The sequence below is a fragment of the Labrus bergylta genome, chromosome 11 (genome assembly GCF_963930695.1).
Source record: "Labrus bergylta chromosome 11, fLabBer1.1, whole genome shotgun sequence".
NCBI classification, from domain to species: domain Eukaryota; kingdom Metazoa; phylum Chordata; class Actinopteri; order Labriformes; family Labridae; genus Labrus; species Labrus bergylta.
This window is the reverse complement of record NC_089205.1, coordinates 29,952,555-29,970,054: the sequence shown is the minus strand read 5'-3', so window position 1 is coordinate 29,970,054 and position 17,500 is coordinate 29,952,555. Positions and strand designations below refer to the sequence as shown.

General features: G+C 43.8%; 1 protein-coding gene across 1 annotated transcript in view; it reads right to left on the bottom strand.

Moving 5' to 3' along the window:
- The window catches only part of exoc3l2b (exocyst complex component 3-like 2b), a 54,293-nt gene that overhangs the window by 28,854 nt on the left and 7,939 nt on the right, over nucleotides 1-17,500 (bottom strand). The window contains exons 2-3 of the mRNA XM_065959917.1: nucleotides 2,068-2,580; nucleotides 1-135 (exon numbers count right to left, since the gene is read on the bottom strand). The exon at nucleotides 1-135 is cut by the window's left edge and continues 104 nt beyond it. Coding sequence (XP_065815989.1) covers nucleotides 1-135; nucleotides 2,068-2,580 — 648 coding nt within the window. The remainder of the gene's footprint in view (nucleotides 136-2,067; nucleotides 2,581-17,500) is intronic.

Below are 17,500 nucleotides of genomic sequence, written 5' to 3'. Positions count from 1 at the left end.
TTCCCCAGGCCGACCATCTTCAACAAGGACAGGCGGCGACTGATCGAGTCACACTCACTCTCCGAACCGTTGAGCTCGCCATTTGTGAGAGACTCCTTTCGGGAGCCGAGGGTGTCACGGTATTTCCCTGCAAACCTGTGAAACGGACATAAGGAAGTAATTATGGGTTAACAAACTTCCTTTTCTGCTATACTGACCCCCTATGATCCCTCTTTACTTTAACACAATCCCAGTATTTATCCAAAACACAACACATCCATATTTACATCAACAAACTCTTAGCCCAAACAAACTACCCTCATAACGCTGAATCCCTATGCCCCCCCCCCCCAACAAAACACCATAACATCAACAAACTCCTTTACTTTATAAACTCCCATACTGCTATTTTCACCTCAACAAATTCCCATTATGTTTCTTTGATTTGGACTAATTTCCATAACTCTCTCAAAATTGCCAGCATGGCTCTCTCAAAACGTGCATACACACACTCACACAATAAAAAAAAAAAAAGAGATACAAACAAGAGGGGAACTGTGGTACGATACAGTTTTGCAAGCAGATTTAGACAAAAACAAACAAACAAACAAACAAAACAAAAGGAAAAGGATCAGTAGATAAAAAACAGGACAAAGAAAAACATGGGGACAGTATAGTAACAAAATTATGTAAAATAAAACTGGTCGGATAGGTTGTACACATGGTGACGATGTTATTTGTTGGTTTTTGTCTCTCTCCTTGTTAAAATCCTACCTCACTGACAGACGACAGTTCATCAACATCAATGCCTGCACCTCTTCTGTAGTTCTTTTGACCTAAGGCGTCCCCCAAGGTTCAATGCTTGGTCCCCTCCTTTTTATCATACACTTGTTGCCCCCAATATATCAACTGTCATCATAGTCTCCATGTCCACTGGTATGCCAATGACTGCCAGATTTACATCTCCCCTAATTACATCACCACAGAAACTCTCTCCACACTGATCAACTGCCTAACTGAAATAAAAATATGGATGCATACCAAAAGTGTCTTATTCATAACATCCAGAGAAAATACCATCCCCTCTCTTTACTTCAAAAAGTCCTAGTTATTAACAACAAACTTCAATTCACATAAACTTTTTCTACTTCAACATACTCCTTTAAACGAGGGGACTTCAGGAAAATCCTCATATCCCTCTCCACTCTGACTCCCTAATCCTTCTTAAATTTAACAAACTCCCATGATCTCTTTTTACTTTAGCCAATTTCCCATAATCCCTCTAGGCTTCAAACGCACCTATATAACCTTTTTAACATTACTCCAAAATCCCTCTAAAGTTCAACAAAATCCCAAAATCCTACCTTACCTCAACTTTCTCTGTTTATTACTCCATACCTGAAAAATCTCCCGTAATCCACTCATTTTAAAATATCTCCCACAATCCCTCCATCGCCTCTTGAGCACATTTCCATAATCCCTCTCTACATCGACATACTCCCATATCCCTTCTATTCCTCTGCAAACTTCCATCATCCTCCTTTACTTTACAAACTACAATAAACACTATTTACCTGAACAATCCCCCGTATATTAAATATCCCTCTTTGCTTTACTAATCTTCCCTCTTTACTTGAGAAAACCTCCATGACCCCTCAGCAGCAACAGACTCCTAAAGTTCCTCTATTCCTCAACACACTTTTATCATTTCCCTTCACACAACAAACGACATTAAACTCTTTTCACCCAGAACAACTACTGTTAATTCCAATTCCTTAATTTGTATCTAATAATTCTGCTTCACTTCAACATACTCTGATATTTCTGTTCACTCTACAAACTCCCAAAAGCCCTCTTTACCTTAAAAAACTCTTCATTTATCAATTTCCCTCTTAACTTTAGCAAACTTCCACAGCTCTTCCACTTTTCAACAAACTTCCATCATCCTCTTAACTTAACATACTCTGATTAGCTCTCTGAATTTGGACTACCTCCTGTTAGCCATCTTTACTGAACAAATTTGTCTTCACCAAAAACAAACCCCTCTTCATCCCTCTTCCTCAACCAATATCTTCTGTCTGTATTTACCTTAATAAACTTCCCTCAGAGCTCCTCCTCCCTCTCTTCTTCTTCTCTGAAGGTGAAGGTGTTCCCTGCAGCGACCCCTGTGGTGAGGGTGTTGCACTTCCTTTGCTCCTCCCTGAGATTCTCAGGTTCTTCCCCAGCTTTCCAAGAGTCTTCAGAGGGGATTTGAACTTGAATGACCCCTTTCCTGAACTTCCACCTCCACTTCCCTTCTTGCCCTCGTTGGCCTCGTTCTCATCCTCCTCATCCTCGAAGGGGTTGCGGTCCCTTTGCACATCGCCGTCGAGGAGCGAGCCGCCAGGCGACCAGTGGTTACTGTGGTCGCCATTTCCATGGATGCTGTCATTGTCGTTGTCGAACGGGTTGTGAAGGTGATGATTGGGGGTGATGTTGAGGCTCATCCTGCGAAGGATCAAAGCGTTTTCTAGAGTCGGACCGCCGCCTTTCAGGCGCACTGGGAGGTTTTTGAAGATAGGCATGATGGAGCTGAGGGAAGGGGGACTGGGAGGGGGGAACCTGGGAAGGGGGAGAGAAAGAGATCAAGCAATCAAAAACACTGAAAACTGAAAAACACACAAGAATTTACTTGACAATTTGATAAGCCAGGACCGACTTTCAAACAAGCGAAAAAGAATAAAATAGATGAAATGAAGCTCTGATGAAACAATACCAGACAAACGACATCAAAACCTGATAATAAGGCAATAAAAACAAAAGTCCTAGTCACAGAATATTGTGTAATTATTTTGTTATTTATTACATAAAATTGCTGGCAAAGCTCTGAACACGGTCTAAATCAGGGGTGGGCAACTGGCGGCCCGGGTCAATTTTTACATATCAATTAATTGGAAAAATGATGAAAACATGACAAAATCTGCCATGAAATCGTGAAAACCAGAAATATGTCCATAATAATATTTGATCACTGGTATATGTTGAGTTAAATTTGAGACATAATTGATTTTGCGTTTTTGTATCCTATAATTTGGCCCTCTGGCAGTGAGAATTAAACGAATGTGGCCCTTGCTGTGACCAAAGTTGCCCATCCCTGGTCTAAATTGTACAAGTACTGAAATGGATGTTAAATAAATGAATCTGAAAAAGTTTCAAGTGGAACATTGTCAAGAGTCAATCTTTTAAACTCTCTTCACTCCTTAAAGTGTTGGGTTTTTTTTGCATTTTTTACTCTGCTTTCTCAACCAATGTTTCCTTTCTTTGTCTAATAAATGTGTTGTACTGTACTAAAGTTCTCCTTTTACAGCATGTGTGACACACACCTGAAGAACACACCTGTTGTGCTCAGACTCTAAGGCATGTTGCTAACAACATTACTGATAACTCCTCTCCCTTCCTGAGAAAGTCAGTTACTCTTTATGACAGCCGGACTGATAACAATGGGGTCAGGACTGAAGCACAAACACACACACACACACACACACACACAGTGGTCAAATATGGTCACCATGGCAACACATCCATGTCCTTGTCCTTGTCCTCTTCCTCCCAGAACATCCTAGGGAATCAAACTGTTTCAACGTTTATTACTTCTGTATAACTCCTAGGTATGATGTTGTATTTAAAAAGGATAAACTATTTTAACTGATTCACGTTTAAGGGGTTCATTGGTTTTATTCTCAGCAGGAATCTAGTTTATATTCAGTTAATAGGGAAAATGGAAGATTACCCAGAATGTTGTCATTTTTCTAATTTAATATTCTATGACTAAACTTTCTTTAGCTGTCAGACATCTCAATGGGACCAACCTGGTTAAATAAAGGTTAAATAAAACAAAGTCTTTTTGTATAAATCACAACCGCTGAACTTTGATTAAAAACTCATCCAAATTAAAGAACAGACCCTTTTACAGGTCTGTTGTTGCTGCACCTTTTGACCAACAAAGACAGGTCGCAATTACAGGCCCATTTGAATTTAGTAAAGAAATTATTTGTGGATCAAAAAGGAGAGAAAGCAGCAAGACACTTGTAAATAAACATGAACTTTAACATCTGCCCAAGAAAGAATAATGCTAGTAAGTTAATCAATATGAGAAAGAAGTTTAAAGGTCAGCTGGTAGATTCATGTGTGTGTTTGAATCCTCAGAATGTCAGCACGGCCTTTCAGAGCCTCCTGCATGATGATTCAGTATGTTGACATGTAAAGTTAACTCTAGCTTGAGTACGCTGTTCAATTGGACTGTCCTTGTGGCTGTAATCATGCACTGAGGGAGAATCCATTTATTGACGGAAAAATGTTATACTCTCCCACAGTAGCTGGTGATATACCTCCTTTCAGCTAGTTACTATTGAACCTTCTTCATGGTGACCTTGCTAGCAAGTTAGCAAATGGCAAAGTGGTGGTTGTATGTTGAATGGTGAGTACATGGACAACTTTAACGATCTGTACATTTTGTACTCGCTCTACACTTTATTCTCCCTAACTTATGGTGAGATCTCTATGCAGATGACAACACGACTTATGCACTTCGACGTCTGGGTCAAAACACCTTCAGTTTGGGTCTGATTGAGGCGTACATGCAAAAGTAAATCAATTGGACGAACTCCAAGGATGCTTGAAAGTTATTCAAATACACCTGGAAAGTCCTCCAGGACCCTTTAAACTAATGCTGGATTAGTTTTAAAGGACTCCTTGGAGACGACAACCTGACTCTAAACCAAATCAATCCAGGGAAGATACACCTGCAGTACGAAGGCGTAGCTAGCTATCTAAAATGCAGACTGTAACATTGGAACGTTTAGTAACTTCAAATCAAACGGGAGAACTGAAGATGTGATAGCACTCAGTGCTTTTATGTTGGTGTAGCGATGGGGGATGGGATTACGTACGAGGAACCCAAGTGTGTCCATCGAGCCTCCTATTTGGCCCCGCCCATAAAAAACTGAAAATCATACTAGTTCTCAATCTTTTCATGTTTACAGATATGTTTTTCTATCATACTGTACAAAGCATATTTAGAGACAAACAACTGATTTGACTTCACAGGGACATTAAACAAAGACTCTATTTTATTTTTTTCTATTTCACATATTCTACAGAGGCACAGACAGCTTCAGATCACCTCCCGTGTATTTCCTCATCCTGCAGCAGCGAAACAGGCTATAAAACACAATCCCTGATTGGTCAGAGTGTGTCCACTTGAAGTTGTTGTTTTTTTTGCCCCTGACAGGCTCAGTTTCTTATTCAAAATGTCAGAAAACTTTACAGAAGGATTATATTTGATGTTTCGGGCCTTACAGGGTTGATCTGCAGGTATCCATAGCAACAGCTAAGGTGCTTCAGTTAACTGAGATCTGGTGCTAACTTGAGGATCATTAGTGAGTGCACACAGAGTAACTCAGAGTGACTTATGGTGACATGTATGACACTAACTAGCCGCTCCTCAGAGAGAAGGTCAACAGGAAGCGGCTGTGACAGACCCCGCCCGGTCATAAAGCCGCTGATATCACATGTTCCCACTGCGATAAACCATTAAGACATAAAGTGATCAAACATTAACAGACGGCACAGATCAGCTCTGTAATGATTCACTGAAAAACTTTCTAATGTTCAAACAGAAATCTGCCTCCAGGTTAGAGCACGGCTGTCATGATACCAGATTTTTAAACTTCCATATGGTTCCAGTAAAAAATCTAAGTTGGAGCCCGTTTGATACCACAGCAACAAAAACTGACGTCCTAGACACCTGATATCATTCCTTGATTTTCTTTATGAAACTCCTGCACGCTGTCTAAACTGCAGAAATATGTAGGCGACATTTAAATTCCCTTCTGTCTTATTATAGTTACGCTTTTTTTTAAGCTTTGGTCCATTTCTATCCTATCGATCATTGAAATAACAGATTGAGATTGTATCATTTAAAACAGTGGTTCTCCTTGGAGCCTCACCCGAGTCAGCAGTTAACCTAACGAGCATGTCTTTGGACTGTGGGAGGAAGACGGAGAACCAGGAGAGAACCCACACATGAACGAGGAGAACATGCAGACTCCTCACAGAGAGACTCCTGAAGGACGGGGATTCAAACCAGGAACCTCCTCACAGAGAGACTCCTGAAGGACGGGGATTCAAACCAGGAACCTCCTCACAGAGAGAGTCCTGAAGGACGGGGATTCAAACCAGGAACCTCCTCACAGAGAGACTCCTGAAGGACGGGGATTCAAACCAGGAACCTCCTCACAGAGAGACTCCTGACGGACGGGGATTCAAACCAGGAACCTCCTCACAGAGAGACTCCTCAAGGACGGGGATTCAAACCAGGAACCTCCTCACAGAGAGACTCCTGAAGGACGGGGATTCAAACCAGGAACCTCCTCACAGAGGCTCCTGAAGGACGAGGATTCAAACCAGGAACCTCCTCACTGGGGACAGCAGTGGACAGCACTGCACCACCATGAAGCATGTGCAAGATATGTGCAAGGAAAATGTCTAACAATCTCAGAGCAGAGAAAGCCCCCCCCCCCCCCTGTGGTCCTGAACCACCCTTCAGGACCACAGGGGGGAACCAATGGTTTAAAACGTGTTAGTAAAAAGTAAAGAGACTTAAGTTATAATAAACAATGTAATCAACGATGTCAAGATCAAGAACTTTAGGGTGTGTGGTGTGTGTGTGTGTGTGTGTGTGTGTGTGTGTGTGTGTGTGTGTGTGTGTGTGTGGAGACTGGGAGCGGATGTTGTTCAGGTTGGTTTTGCCGTCTCACCAGCTCAGGACACACTGCTGCTGCCAGAAATAGACACACACACACACACACACACACACACACACACACACACACACACACACACACACACACACACACACACACACACACACACACACACCCACATATTAACACTGACTACACACTCACACACACACACACACACACTCACACACACACACACAGAGACATGGGCTCAGCGTGCAGGGCAAAGTAGGAAGTGATTCAGCGGTGTTGCTTCCATAAATACCCAGCAGCCCCGGCGGCAGGCTCAGGAAACCCCACGTGGAGCCCGGCGGCGCTCACACACAACCTGTTTTCTTCAAGAGGGTCGCAGGGCATCGCGGAAGCTGCTGGACAAAAACAATGGGAGCGGAAAGGACAGCGATAGTGTGACGGGCAGAGGCGAGGACTCCTGGGTTTTTGACGCTCACCGCCGGGCGGGGTCCGGGGTCACATCGAAAGATGGCCGCTCGAGCAAGGGATGGTTTCAAAAAGTTCCTTTCCTTGACCTTGATGAAGACCGTCTAAAGGTCAAGGAAAGGTGTGACCAAGAAGATAGAGACAACGAGAGAGTACATATCGCCTGGTGCATTCTGAGGACGCGACCACACAGAGACGTGACGCCCAAAAACGCCTCTGAGGGCGCACCGGGCCGGGCTGCGTGCGCCCTTGCTTTGCTCTGAGACGAGGAGATGTTAAATGATGCTGCGGCTCCACGCCCTGAGATGAAAAAGTCAAAACTGCTTTGACTTTTCTGCACGCCAAAAAAAAAAAAAACGCTAGAAAAACGCAGAAGAACTAAACTATGACATGTGAGAGTTTGAACCATGTCCCATCTGTTAGCCTAGAGGAGGCGGAGCTTATGACGCTTACTGCAGCCGGTCAGTAGGGGGAGCAACTCCACTTTCAAGGAACTATGTTTTTGTAAACAGTCTGTGGCCTCCACCTGATTTAACTCTTCGTTCACCTTCCACTGAGACGAACATCGACTTGTTGTTTTCCCACAAAGTCAAATGAATCAGGAAACGGCTCAAAGTGTTCTGAAATGTGACTGAGACAGACGTAAATATAGAAATCTTTCCACCTCACTGATGTCACTGATGAAGACACAACACACAGCTTCACACACACACACACACACACACACACACACGTGTAGACGAGTCGAACATCGACACATGATGAATGTGACGAGGTCGAGATCTGTCAAAGTCACAAAACACAAACAGGAAACCAGGAAGAGAAGCAGATATCCAATCAGACGGAGGCACAAAGCTCAGCCTTGACCTGCAGGGAAAGGAGTGTGTGTGTGTGTGTGTGTGTGTGTGTGTGTGTGTGTGTGTGTGTGTGTGTGTGGTCAGATTATCAGCTGATGTGTGTCTGCTGAAGGAAACAGTGAGAACAGTCGGTTCAATCCAAAATAAAAACAGGAATCATTTGTTAAAAGGAGCTGACAGCTCACACTTCATCATCGTTTCCTCAGCCACAGGCCTGCTCTCTTCCATTACATGCAGAGCTTCCACGCTGCAGAGCTGAAACCACACAGTTCATTAAGTTTAAACTCTGAAGCTGCAAAAATCAAACGACAAGTCGAGTCCATGAGACCAGGTGATGACTGACAGAAACTCTGGTGGTGGATGATGGTTGAAGTACGTTAAACATTCACAGGTTCCAGATTCTCAGACATTTGCTGCTTTTTCTTTGAATGGTTTGAATCCTTATTTTAAATAAATGGACATGATGTCAGAGCGAGTGAAGTCGCCCCTCTCCAGCTACCAGACCAGTTTCCAGACTTTGATCCGTACAGCTGTTACGCCCAGAAACTAAGTCCTGCTGAGAACTGCACGAACCTCACAGAGCAGTTTTTAAAACTCTTATTTCAGTGAAGAGAAGTTTTGACTCAATAAACGTTAAGGGTCATTATTGACCTATAGACTCTGTAGAAGACACATTACAAATCAAGTGATGAGTCCCCCGATATGAAACCAAGAATTTCACCAGACGGCTTCTTACGTAGGCTCCTCCCCTGGCAGCCCTGTAGCGTTCTGCTTCCAGAGAGCTGGCCAATCAGAAGAGAGTGGGCACATGGGGGGAGGGGCCTTAAAGTGACAGCGGTTTTATTGACGCCAGTTTCAGATAAATAAGGATTTGTTTTTTTTAGCTGCTAATCATGTAAAGCTACATGTTCCACATCTATAAATCATAAAGTCTGTCCTGTGTAAATGTGTCTCTGAGTCCTGACTGTCTACAATGAGGGAGAAGCTCGAGTCCCGCTGGCTGTGTTGTTGTCAGAGCCGTGTTTACATGGACGGGACGGCCGGCTCCTCCCCTTGTGTATAAAAGCTGTTTTAGTCAAGAACTAGAGAGAAGAAGAAGAACATACTCACTGATTATTTGGATGTTAGTAAGAGTTTTTAGATCACGCTCATTCTGTGTCAGTTTACATGAAATGTGAAGCTACGAGCTAACTAAAGAGCGCTAACATTAGCATGCTAACACAACAATGTGAAGCTACGAGCTAACTAAAGAGCGCTAACATTAGCATGCTAACACAACAAGGTGAAGCTACGAGCTAACTGAAGAGCGCTAACATTAGCATGCTAACACAACAATGTGAAGCTACGAGCTAACTGAAGAGCGCTAACATTAGCATGCTAACACAACAAGGTGAAGCTACGAGCTAACTACAGAGCGCTAACATTAAGCTGCAAATTAAAGAAACTTTCAAAGAACATCTTCAACTTTTTACCAACGAATGAGGCAGCAGCTTCCCCTCCCATCTGAACTTCTAAATCTTCTGGCTGAATGCATGACAACACACACACACACACACACACACACACACACACACACACACACACACACACACACACACACACACACACACACACACACACACACACACACAGTGGGATCAGTTGTGTTTTATACACACTGTCTCCGAGCTGAGGTGGAATGTCTCTGAGAATCTGCTGGTAAATGTGTTGGAATGATAAGTGAACAGTTTGATATAGAAACATGATGCTGGACATGTTTGTGGATGTCACACACACACACACACACACACACACACACACACACACACACACACACACACACACACACACACACACACACACACACACACACACACACACACACACACACACACACACACACACACACACACACACACACTGATGTTATGTCAGCTGAGTCATCAGAGCTCAGATTTACTGGGCAATCATTTCAGGACATTTACACAGTCTCACTTCTGACAATATGTTGGACAGAGAAGATTAAAAACAGAACCAGAGGACTCAGAGTCGTACACGAGCCTGAAGACGCTCATCTGGAAAACTAGTAAAATAATGTTAGTGGTATTGAATCTTTATTTAACCAGGTTTGTCCCATTGAGATTAAGAACCTCGGCAGACCTGGCCGAAACAGAAAGTTACAGACGGAGACACAAAGAGAGACAAAAGCCGTTTTCACATCTGCACTCCTGATAACATCTAGATATTCACAGGAGGACTTCTCTGGAGATTCTCCCGACCTAGCCGTTCACACATGCTCCTCACAGCAGGGGACTATCCCTGTCAGAGGGGAGGGGGGGGGATTTCCCGACGTAAGACGTGACGTAAATAAACAACGCAGAAGTAGCGGCCGAAGCGACAGAGTCCGCTACACGACGTTATAATGACAATATTTACCTTTATATCAATGCTATGTGTAATCCAATGGAATGACAACATCCACAAAAGAGAGGAGAACAACAAACTGACCAACAGAAAACAGAACGCAGACGTTTAATTAGAGCACGGAGATCGTAGAGGTCGCGTGCAGACACTTTAAACAGTCACTGTTTATAAACATCACTCTCTTTCTATTGGCTCTCTGGAGTATATGCTGCCGCGTTCAGACATCAGCTCACTCAGACTTTCTGCAGGTAAAATACTGGGGGTCTGTTTGCGTTCACACATAGCCTAAAGAACCTCCGGGTAGACAAATCTCCAGAGTTTTTCAGGAGATTTCCGTCTGTGTGAAAAGGTTTAAAGAGAATCATCTACGACTCAACTGTGGGAGTCAGAAGTTCAAACACTCGACCTGAAATCATCGACATCCTTTAGAATCTGCTTCCAAGTCTTTCGTTTTAGATTTTAAAACATTTAAAGACACCAGCTCCTTGAGTTGAAGTCACCCGGCTACAGGAGGAGCAGATCAGAGATCAGACCGAGGACCAATCAGAGTCGATGATTGACCGAGCCGAGCGTCTCTGATCATAAAAGAACTTTAGTGGCTCCAAAGTCCCATCAGCCACCTCTCTGCCTCGTCTGCCAGACGACTCAAAGCGGACCATTGATTACTGAAATCAACACCAGGATAAGTTTACCGTCCTGAGTGGGGGGGGGGGGGGGTAACGTCTGGACCACAGCCAACATGGTGTTCTTTACCTTTGGAGCTCCATTAGACCTGAAACAGTTCAAACTGAACGTCTAAGAAATCAACAAAACCCCAAAAAGCTTTCAAAGTCTCGACAGTTACAGAAGGACAGAAAGTCGGACGCTTACTGAGACGTCAGATGATTCAACGTGTTTCGCTTTAGTTTGGACGAGTTGTTCTTTCTTTTCCGGTCAGATCAGAAGAGATTTAAAAGAAGGAGAGTTAACAGTCAGGACACAAATCATCACTTTATCAAACCCACTGAGTGAGGTCACGGTTACCCACGATGCATCTGTCTTTCATTAAGTAAAAAACTGTCCCGTCAGCATCATCCATGAGGGGAAACAGCTGTGGAGAGAAATGTAATATTATCTTTCCCCCTAAGAGAGGAATGTGGCTCGTTGAGTGAACGTCTCGGGGTGCAGCGGAGAGGTCGCCGAGGCGTGATTTATGAGACGCCGGACAAAGTTCTGCAGAAAGTTTTCTTCTTTTTCAGGGAGAAACGAGCCGAGAGTCGAGAGATTCATCAGGAGATAGACCGAGCTCTCCATGTGGGGATCAATGTGGGATCAAGAGTCGTCTTTCTCAACTCCTGTTTTTAAAGCTTCGTCTAAAAGAGACAGAATGATTAACCCCTGAACTCCACCAGACGCGTGTTCGTCCGTCTGATAGGTTTTCTCTTTATTCAGTGTTTGTGTTTCCACCGGCTCCGCTGCGTCTCAGCTGCGGCAGTCTGGATTCCTCTGCAGCAGATACACAGGGACTATCATTTTGCCGGATGCCGGAGCATATCGTTAGTTAACATTTCCTCTCTGATGTGCTGCTCCTTCTTTAAAGTCGTAAGACATGAGAATGAAGTCGGCATCAAAAGACGTCTTCAGGCTGTAGTCAGCTGTCATGAGGGCTGGACCCGAGTATTCTGCTATTTGAATATTCGTTCAAAGCGACGTACATCAGGGAGTAAGAACAACACAAGTAAGGATCTAGAAACAAGGGAACAATGTGAGTAAGAGCAAACGATCAGCTTTGAGTCTGATTGGACACACAGGTGCTGACAGGAAGTGACCAGAGGCAAAGCACAACATTGAGGGCAGTTCTTGAGAGCTCTAATCAGTATAGAAACCATCTTATAAGTCACCGTTATCAAACAAAAACCATCATCATTACCATCATCATCATCAATAATATGGAGACCATCATCATCATCATCAATAATATGGAGACCATCATCATCATCAATAATATGGAGACCATCATCATCATCATCAATAATATGGAGACCATCATCATTAGGTTAAGTTAGTAATGTTTTTGAATATATGGATTTGAATATTTGTTTTTTTTAAGGTTTTTTTGGGTTCCTGATATTCCTATCCTCACAGCGGTCAGTGAACGTCACACTTCAGTTCACCTTGGCCGTTAAAGGGAAGACTTCAGCTGTGAGGGAACACTTTAAATGAAGTGAAGACAAAGGCAGTGTGGTCTGCCATGGTGGCACAACAAACATGAAAAGTCTGAATGCTGGAAGAAGTTTGCTTCCGAGCCCATACTAGCTAGCAAAATTAGCTTAGCCTTAACCTTGTTAAATGTTGTAAAATGTTATAGAGACTTACTGAGCCGCGCCGCCCTATCTGTCATACCCACATGTTTCAGTATCTCAGGGGTTCAAGGATTCAAATCCACAGACTGTGTTCTGTCTCTTTAAGAAGCCGTAACCTTTTGGCTCTTTGTTTACTCCAAAATGGCGTTTTTGTTGACTGAAAACACAAAGTTTTGAAAATTGGTTCCAGACCCAAACAGCAGCGTCTCCATCATTGTGTAAAGTAACAACTGTCCTGTTTCCTACAGAATAAGATCCCCGTGCACAGCTGCTGTTATCACCACGTCTCTGTCTTAACGCGGCCTCAAAACTGAGACGACCTGAGAGGTGTGCAGACTCTGCAGGTGATCTGACACCTAAACATAAACACCTGAAGCTGCACCATCAGCACGAGTCCCCAACATGTCAGACCAGTTTCACTGCTTCAGACGGGACACATTTCAGTGAAGCTGATATGTTAACAAAGAGTCTGGATCAGGAGAAACCCTAAATCACACCTTCAATCACCTGACCCACTCCACCCTGTTTGATCTCAAAGGTCAAAGGTATCCCCGATCCTGAGTCTCCCTCTGCCCTGCAGTCAGTTCGTCTAGACCGGCCTACATCCTCCTCCATCGTCATCTGATCTCTCATTCAATATCTAAAACACAAGTTTGATGACTAACCTACCAAAGGAACGAGTTTGTCTTTGACCTACAAACTGCCTGATGACCTGAGGTCCACCACTGTTTCTACTTTTCAAACAAAACTCAAAACCTCCAAAGCAAATGTCATGAATAGTTATTTTATTTGTATGTGTGTGTGTGTGTGTGTGTGTGTGTGTGTGTGTGTGTGAGATCACTTTTGTAGTAACTGATGTTTGCTTTGTAATGTGTATGAATTATTGATGACTGTGGAAACACTTTCTTTCTTTTGTATTCTGTGTTTTGAGTTTGTTTTTAACCTCAGTGTAAAGCACATCGAGCTTCTCTCTAATGAAATGTGCTTTATAAATAAAATTGCTGCAGGAACAAGAAAACTTTGTAATAAGATGTTCTCTCCAGACTCCATTCAGCCGATCAGTCCACCAATCAGAGAGCTCGCTGTGACGCTCTGTGATCGTGGGTAGTGTAGTTCTTTCCCCCGATATTGGAATAAACCGAGGTTGATATCAGACGAATTTGTGTCTCTTACATGAGAATAAACCGTCGTCACCGTTGAGCTGTATTCTCTTTGTTTAAATCGTTGTTGGTGCATTTCTTCAGCTGAACTTCTTGAACTCTCAGTGAAGAGGTCAAAAGGTCAAAGGTCAAAGAGGTTCACGCTAAACACAGAACTTCTGTTTCTCTGTTTCGGTTCTTTTTAAGGAACTTTAAATGTTTGAGTCAGCAGAAAAAACACAGAGAGGAGGAAGAGGAGGAAGAGGAGGAGGAGGAGGAGGAGGAAGAGGAGGAGGAGGAGGAGGAGGAGGAAGAGGAGGAAGAGGAGAAGGAGGAGGAGGAGGAGGAGGAGGAAGAGAGGAGGAGGAGGAAGAGGAGGAAGAGGAGGAGGAGGAGGAGGAAGAGGAAGAGGAAGAGGAGGAGGAGGAGGAAGAGGAGGAGGAAGAGGAGGAAGAGGAGGAAGAGGAGGAGGAGGAAGAAGAGGAAGAGGAGGAGGAGGAGGAAGAGGAGGAGGAGGAGGAAGAGGAGGAGGAGGAGGAGGAGGAGAAGGAAGAGGAGGAAGAGGAGGAGGAAGAGGAGGAGGAGGAGGAGAGAGAGGAGGAGGAGGAGGAGAGAGAGGAGGAGGAGGAGGAAGAGGAAGATGGGAAACAGAGTGAAAAGAAAAGTGTGATGGATAAATAGAGACTTTGATCTCTACACATTCTTGTTTGGCTGCAGCTTAAATTAACACACACACACACACACACACACACACACACACACACACACACACACACACACACACACACACACACACACACACGCTGTGAGTCAGCAGGCTGCACATATGTAAACTATGCGGGGACCTCTGAGAATGTGTCAGTGAACGCAGCGCTGCAGCAGAAACACAGTTTTTGTTTCTTCACTGTAAAAACTGAAATGTTGTCGTTTCTTAAAAAGAGGTTGAGTCTGTACCTCCGATAACACGGGGGAGCGTGAGTGATGTAATGTCCTGTGATTGGTCGAACACGTGAGACAAGTTCCAGCTTTAAAACCTCTACTAGTAAGAGATGATTCTGCTGTTTCTGAATGAGGGGCTTTGGAGATTTGCAGCAGTGACTCAGGCTGTAAACCTTTGGGACCTCATGTCCAGCAACACCTAGTGTTTAAAATGGGTACTGCAGTCTAAATTCTAAACATCATAGAGAGCTGTCTCCCCCCCCTCCTCTCTAGAGTGGATGCTCACTCAGGTCACCATGTGGTGGACTCTGAAGCTTCAGTGTTTATCCAGCTCTGCATGGGTCTGTAAACCTTTCTGTGTTCTAACCTCTCTCCATTTTTCAAAAGCATCTCCAATATTGATCCTAGTTTGAGCACGTTTCTGCTCGTGGAGCTTATTAGAAACATGCAGAGGCTTTTTAGGTCGGGTACAATCACTTCTATCTGAACCACTTCTCTCGACCGCTTCCATCACTGCAACACCTGTTGACCTGATAACTGCTCTCATATCTGACAAACCGAGGGGCGTCCAAAACGGCCGTGTGGGGGCGTGTCTTAAAAGCGCCTACCTTCTCTGGTCCAAACAAATCCAGAGCATTCAGGAGCAGAATCTAAAGTTAGAAGGAGGACATACTGGCTGCTGCATTGTTGTTAGAGAAGCCAGCACTTCAACATAGCATGTTTCCTTAATGATCAGAGAGTAAGATACCTTTATCATCTCACTCTCTACACATCTCACTGATTGGTCCTTTAATAAAGAACACTGTGAACACAGTGCAAAGTCAGTTAATCAATGACTTTTCCTGCGGCCACAAACGCACCATCTCAAAGTCATTCAGTGACAGAATTGTGCAGAGTCAGCATTTATCAGAACCAGGATCAGGATCAGACTCAGACCAGAGGAGCAGAAAGAGTTCATTTCAACCCTCTACAGAAACACAAAACACCTCTCAGACTGAACCCATGAGGGCTGCAGAGGAACCTTTCTCACACAGAACAAGCTCAATAAAAACACGCAGACACGCACTCTATGACTTAATCGATGAGTAATCGATTAATCGATGAGTAATCGATTAACCGATCAAATTAAAGAACGACTTTGAGTTTCTTCAGTTGTTTGCGTCACTTTTTTACGGATATGACAAAAAAATAGGAGGAACAATTTGTTTTTCCAGCATCATTTGTTAAAATATATTTGTGGACATTTGAACGCGTCACCTTGGGCTGCAGAGAAGGGCATTTCACTGCTTTATAAATATTTTACAAAATATTAGTATTTGTAACTCTGCAGCTCTTCTGGTTCCCCTCTTTGTTAAAAATCATCCTCTATCATTTAATAAAAATCCACCGTTATCTTTTCTTTTAAATATACTTTGGTGACTTTAAATAAACGTCTAAACAGATTTAAAAACATCTTAGTGCTCCCTCCATCAGCAGCCGGGTCTGGGTACTCACAGCGGGGAGCCATGGCGGCGGATCAGCGGCTCAAACTGTCCTCACAATCCGGGCTGAAGCGTCTCAGAGGCGGACACAGAGTCGAGATGTTCCCGGAGAGAAAACGCGGAGCTACTGCTGCAGACTTCAACCCAGCAACTGAGCAACTCAACAAGTCACCAGAGAGAGACTGACTGAAGGCAGGGAAGGACCTGCTGCACCGTGCTGCGTTCAGGGGCGGTCGGACACGTCGTAATCAATCAGGGAGTGGGGCATTAAACACGCATTACGGGGTGACTTCACTAACAGAGGGATATAAAACTTTTCTTTTGACAAAACTGAAGCGAAATATATTATTTGAACCTTATTACTGCAAAGTTAAACTACTTAAACTGATTAATTAGAGCCTGTGATCTGTGAGGTAACATCTCTGTTTTTATTAAGTGTGCTGTGTTTGTACAGAGTGATGTAACAGCTGTTTGTGGTTCAAATAAATCATCTTCCTCTGTAACACAAAGCTCTCTCTCTGTAGGGATCCTTTCTGTAATCATGTCACACACTTAACAGTTTGAGACAGTCAGGGACAAAAACAACAATTCTGAGTGGCCGTTCCTTGACAGGATGATGTTTCAGACGTTACAGCCTGTTTCAATGCTGAACACTTAGAACAAAACACTGAAATATGTTTTGTTCTGATTCCTCTTCAAGAACTCCAGAAAAACAGATTTTTTTAAAATGGCGTCCCTCTTTTAAAGGAAGGGTCTGTAGCAGCTTGTAAACTCAACAAACTCCAAACTGGACCCCTCCTCCTGGGCTCATCGCCCCCAGAAGCTCCGCCCCCCTGCAGGACGTAGTGTGTTTGTTTACTGCTTGTTCTTACACTGCAAGCCAACGCACGCGAGCACAAGCTAACCGCCAGTGTTTGTCACCTTCCTGTCCAATAAAAAACAGGCTCGCATAGCTCTTCAGCCCAAGCCGCTCCTTAAAGCCTGGCTCACACCGACCTGATTGTCGGACACGGCCGGAGAGCTCACACTGTACGAGTGAAATCGGGACGGAGCGTTGACAATTGTTAATAAAGTTTCATTTGAAAAAAACAAAGGACGACGGTTGGTGAAAGAGAAGGAAGTGGAAGTTGTAGGATAGAG